Below are 5,735 nucleotides of genomic sequence, written 5' to 3'. Positions count from 1 at the left end.
TTCACCCTGAAACCTACAGCGTCCCTTTTCAGCAGGAAGTAGCTAAGAGAATACGCCGTCCCCTTTTCCTTATGAATCAGGGTGAAGTCTCTTTCAGGGAGGAGTGACAGGGAATGGCAAAGGACACACTGACAAAGGAGATTAATCAGAACTGACATTGACAAGCACTGTGACAATTGGACAATTAAAACAGACTCTCAAGGGGGGAAAAAAGGAATGAACTGGAGGGGGGAGGGTAGAGAAAATAGTGCAACAATGAATGAATGGAAACCCAAAATCTCTGTAAATTTTCATTAAAATTAATAAAATTTAATAAAAAGAATGGCAGTCCTGATTGAAGAATTGAGTCCTATATGTTTCCAAATTGAATTTTAACTTGGTAACTCCCCAATAAACTCAATAATGGTAAGTATTGTTTGTGAGTTCTATGTGGGGATGATAATGAATTACTGAATACAAGAGTAGAGTAAAGAGAACCAGGAGAGGGACATTGGTGCTGGGATTGGTAAAAGCAGTGGAGCCTGTGGACATGTCTGATCTCAAAGGAATCTGCAATGTTGATGCTATTGATGGGATTCATTCTGCTTGTGAACGGGGTCGGGTCTTATTCTAGAGGTCAGATACTAGCACCATTTTGCCTACAACACTGTTTTCACATTTGTTATGTGAAAAATTTCAAGCATACACAAAGAAGAATACATGAAAGAACTTCCCATGAAGGAAATGAAATTGTACAATGAACTCCTGTGCGGCTATTACTCAACTTTTCTCTCCATTTTCACTGCCATAGCTTTGGTTCTGGTCTATATCATTCAAGTTTAATATGGCAGGAACATCAGTAGTTTTTAGATTATTTTCTTTCCCCCTGTATTTATCTTTTATTGCTAAAATGATACTTCTAAAATGTATACTAGATTGTGGTTGTCTTTATAATCCATTGTACATGTCAAGACCATGGTTCTTCAGAAAGAAGGGGGCTGTATGATTGCCCATCAAAATGGCCTTGTGCCCAACCCTTCTGCCATACTCTATTTTTTTGGGGGGGGCACAGAGGACATTTATTGAGAGCAGGTTTTGTGGTGCGAGAGGGAGCTGGGCCTTCGACTGGTGCTGGCTGGTGTCACGGCTGGTGTTGGTGCTGCCGTTAGCTGGTGGGCCAGACGGCAACAACCACAATAGCCACGAGCAGCAATAAAATGACCATGATCATCCCGCATGACGTAGACTTTCTGTCCACCATGCTCACCCGCCGGGTTTCAGTGCGAAGTTTCTCATCCGTATTCTCCACCAGGTTGGCAAGGTCATCAATTATCTCATTTTGTTCATCTAATTCATTCCCAATTTCCTGTCCCATTTGTTTTTGGCGACTTATGATGGAGGAAAGGGCTTCAAGACCGGCATCCTGCTCTTGGATAATTCTCTGCTGCTATTGCCGGATTTCATCAAAACCTAAGCCTCTTGTCTCCTCAGGCTCCTCAAGGAGCCAAGGGTTGGGCGCTCCTCGCTGAGGCCCTCCAGTCATCAGGCTGTACCTGATTACATCTGGTTCTGCACCCTCATTCTTAAAGGATGCCAGAAGAAGTCTCTCTCGAGTTCCAAGATCATCCAGTAGGTTCTGTCTTCGATCCCCTGCAAGTTGGGTTATCTGATGTGTTGACACAGCTCTTAGCAATAAGTCCTTCAAAAGGGCGATCTGCAGATTCTGCGACAAAGCTCTGATTGTCACGGTAAGCTTGATTGTATTTTCACCATTTCTTTCAAACTGATTTCGTTGTTGAATTTTCTCAGCGATCTGTTGGGCGATTTGACAAGTAGAATCATACGTGGAGGACCAGGGGTCCGGGGCCATCCTACAGTCTCTCTGCCATACTCTTTGAGCATGAGAAGGCTCTCCAAAAATGTAATTTTTTTTTTCTTTCTGTTCAAGGCCCTTTATATGAGTTCTTCAACTGGCAGAATGATTCTTCCTATTGCTTTCTCCTCAAATCCTACTTATCCTTCAATGTATAATTCCTTATTTCATCTGTGTAACAAAGCCATTTTTAACCCATCTCCCATCATCTCTTGATATGAAGTGATCATCTTCTCCCCTGAACTTCATAGAGAAGTTACGAACCTAGAATTTGACGAGTACTGCTCTGTTCTTCCTCTTCTTGACCACATGCCTTGGTTCCTTGGTTTCTCTCACAAAATCAGGAATTCTTGGGAAATTTCATGTGTACAACTTTCTTATCTATCATTATCCATTACATGCTGTGGAGCTCATCACATCATTATGGAATTATGCCTTTGAGATTTCTTGTAATTTTTTATCTTTTAGGTCAAGAAGATAAGATCTCAACGAGCTAGAATTGGCCTGATGGCAGTGGATGAGTGAATAAGTGAAAAGATAGTGGAGGATACTCTGATTAGTGCAAGTCTATATAAAGTAAAAAGGATTCTGATTTGCTAAGCTACTGGGACTGATGGTAGGATTCATTCAGATATGCTTTCATCTCCCTTATGAAGCAGCTCTATGCTGCACACATAGGTGCCATGATTTGGAATCTATTCAAAGTCAACTAACCACAACAATACAAATACCAACAGGTGGCCAAAGAAGTGCAGTCAGATAAAATGTTTCCATTCTCAGAGTGAGTGGTACTTTACCCTCATTTAAGTTTTGTGTAGTGGCATTAATGGTACTAAGGAAAGAGAGTTTGTGTTTTTATTTTCCCCAGAAATTATTCTTAATATATTCATCTAACAAATAGTTTTGAGGAGGTCCATTGACAGATTTCATACCATATCAAGTAGCTAACTGAAAGGCTGGTGTTTCAAATTTGCCAAGTGATCCTCAGAAGAAAAATGCCCATCACCTCTCATAAAGATTGACAGCCTTGGAAACCCAATAGAGGATCACTCTGGTGAGAACTGAATTAAGAGATGTGGATTTTGGGTGTAGACACTGTTTCAAGTGACAGAGAATAAAAGAGTGAGATGATTGTGTCAAGATGCCGCATGGAGCTTCTTTCTGTTTTTGTCTCCACTCCCAGTGGGGAGAAGGGCACCACGATGCCCACACAAGTCCAAGTCTTCAGGAAGAGACAGTCGTCTACATACAAAAGATGTTAAAGATGTTCCACCTCTGGTAGAATCAGCTACTCTCCACCTCCAGCCTATAAAACCTAAGACCTAAGATTTAGGAAAGAGAGAGAGAGAGAGAGAGAGAGAGAGAGAGAGATTCAGAGAGAATGAGAATGCAAATTTCCTAAGAAGGAGAAGTCTTCAGGGACTTTAAGAGAACCATCTGGAGAGTTTGACATGTGTTATCTGGGAAGTGGGGCCCAGCTGAACATGTTTCACTCCTGCCAAGAGACTGAAGAGATAAGGATGCCTCTTTCTGATAGCAAAGAGAAAAATGGCTTCACAGAGAGAAAGAGAAGGAAAGTCATGCAGAACTGCTAGATAAGGTTGTGCAAATTTCTGTGGCCCCAGCAGCTACATAAATCTGAGTCCAAGATCCTGCTGAAAAGAACAAAACCAACCTAGAGGACACTCTTGTGTACTGTCGGAAATGACCCATAGCTGACCTTTCAGTTCAATTTTAGAAGCAGTAAATCACATGGTAGGAGGACAACTACCTCCTGTAGGACAGCTAGTGGATTTGAACATATACATTTGCATTGGTAGCACAATTCCTTACCACTAAGCCACGAGAGCTCCCACATAGGACATAGTAGAAATGCCCTATTGAGTTTCTAAGGCTGTAATCTTTACTGAACTAGACTGCTATAGCTTCTTCTACTGGAATGGCCATTTGATTTGAACAATAGACCTTTTTGTTTAGCAACCAAGCAAGCAACCGCTGTACCACCAGAGCTCCTTTGGGAAGACCTAAGGGGCCTCAAAAAGAAATCTGAAGTGACCACCACATACCCACAGTCTGAGAGAGGGAGCTATATGTGGTCTGCTGAAGGAAAGGTACAGCCCACCTCAGAGAGATGCTGTCAGAAGACTTCTTCCATATCCTTCCAGAACGGACCTCCAGAGGTCTTCCATCAGAGCCCATGGCGATTATACAACGGCTCCATCTAGAAAGAACTAATATCCAATAATGACTCCATCAGCCTCGGAAGTGTATGCTCTTTCTGCAAACATTCTCTCCCGGTATTATGCTGGCTGGTGAAGTCTAGGAGATGGGAATGGGTAGGAGAGACGTTCAAACGCTATGACTTGAAGGACATCGAAACTCTACTTATTTGGTTAGCCTGGACATTTCACGACTGAAATGAGAATTGAGGATTTAGAGGGATGATTGCTGAAAGGGTAAAATTGTTCAATGATCAGGAATCTTATTTGATTTACAAGACTTCACAACCACCATACAAATTTTGCCAATTACCAGTTTAATTGACTCTAATTAATGGCAACTCCAGATTTGCTTAGCAAACAGGTTGAATAAGTATGGGGAAAGGATACAGTGTGGAGCACACCCTTTCTGATTTTAAATCATGCAGTGTTCCCTTGCTCCATTTTGACAACAGGGTTTTTTGTTCTAAAAACAAGAGTTTGCGGTGAGCCGCAGCCTTTCCGAGGGAGCGGACTGTGCTGTTCACCATCTTAGGGAGAGCATGTTCTCGTCCGTGGCGCACCGCGCACGGGCAAACCCCTTCAACGCGCCGCACCTGCAGCTCGTGCACAATGGCCTGTCGGACCCCCGCCGCAGCCCCGCCGGACCCCCTGGCCAGCCCTGCCGTCCCCGCAACCTGGCAGCCGCCGCCGTGGAAGAATACAGTTGTGAATATGGCTCCATGAAGTTTTATGCACTGTGTGGCTTTGGTGGGGTCTTAAGTTGTGGTCTGACACATACTGCTGTTGTTCCTCTGGATTTAGTGAAATGCCGTATGCAGGTGGACCCTCAAAAGTACAAGGGCATATTTAACGGGTTCTCCGTTACACTTAAAGAGGATGGTGTTTGTGGTTTGGCTAAAGGATGGGCTCCAACCTTCATTGGCTACTCTATGCAAGGACTTTGCAAATTTGGCTTCTATGAGGTCTTCAAAGTCTTATATAGCAACATGCTTGGAGAGGAGAATGCTTATCTCTGGCGCACATCATTGTATTTGGCTGCCTCTGCCAGTGCTGAATTCTTTGCTGACATAGCCCTGGCTCCTATGGAAGCTGCCAAGGTTCGAATTCAAACCCGACCAGGCTATGCCAATACATTGAGGGATGCAGCTCCCAAAATATTTAAGGAAGAAGGCTTAAATGCGTTCTACAAGGGGGTTGCTCCTCTCTGGATGAGACAGATCCCTTACACCATGATGAAATTGGCCTGCTTTGAGCGTACTGTTGAAGCATTGTACAAGTTTGTGGTTCCCAAGTCCCGTAGTGAATGTACAAAGGCGGAGCAGCTTGTTGTCACATTTGTGGCAGGTTATATAGCTGGAGTCTTCTGTGCAATTGTTTCTCACCCTGCTGATTCTGTGGTATCTGTGTTGAATAAAGAGAAAGGTAGCCGTGCTTCTCAGGTCCTCCAGAGGCTTGGATTTAAAGGTGTATGGAAGGGACTCTTTGCCCGTATCATCATGATTGGCACTCTGACTGCACTGCAGTGGTTTATCTATGACTCCGTGAAGGTGTACTTCAGACTCCCTCGTCCTCCTCCACCTGAGATGCCAGAGTCTCTGAAGAAGAAGCTTGGGTTAACTGAGTAGATAGATCAAAGCAAATACGGACTGAATCTGCTTGCT

At 43.6% G+C, this 5,735-nt stretch overlaps 1 protein-coding gene and 1 pseudogene across 1 annotated transcript; one reads left to right on the top strand and one right to left on the bottom strand.

Moving 5' to 3' along the window:
- Positions 1-1,144: 1,144 nt before the first annotated feature.
- LOC102849561 lies at positions 1,145-1,849 on the bottom strand (annotated as a pseudogene).
- A 2,711-nt stretch (positions 1,850-4,560) lies between these two features.
- On the top strand, positions 4,561-5,727 carry LOC102849163 (phosphate carrier protein, mitochondrial-like). Its single transcript, XM_006882708.1, has one exon. It carries the CDS (start codon positions 4,614-4,616, stop codon positions 5,697-5,699), a length of 1,086 nt encoding a protein of 361 aa, XP_006882770.1. The 5' UTR covers positions 4,561-4,613; the 3' UTR covers positions 5,700-5,727.
- Positions 5,728-5,735: the final 8 nt, after the last annotated feature.

The sequence above is a fragment of the Elephantulus edwardii genome, unplaced genomic scaffold (assembly GCF_000299155.1).
Source record: "Elephantulus edwardii isolate Elephantulus edwardi_28Jun2011 unplaced genomic scaffold, EleEdw1.0 scaffold00023, whole genome shotgun sequence".
Classification (NCBI taxonomy): Eukaryota; Metazoa; Chordata; class Mammalia; order Macroscelidea; family Macroscelididae; genus Elephantulus; species Elephantulus edwardii.
The sequence above is the reverse complement of the archived record's forward strand: the minus strand, read 5'-3'. Positions and strand labels throughout refer to the sequence as shown.

Bases quoted from the DNA above. Each gene is read 5' to 3' on its own strand.
- LOC102849163 (XM_006882708.1), top strand. From the start codon at position 4,614: ATGTTCTCGTCCGTGGCGCACCGCGCACGGGCAAACCCCTTCAACGCG.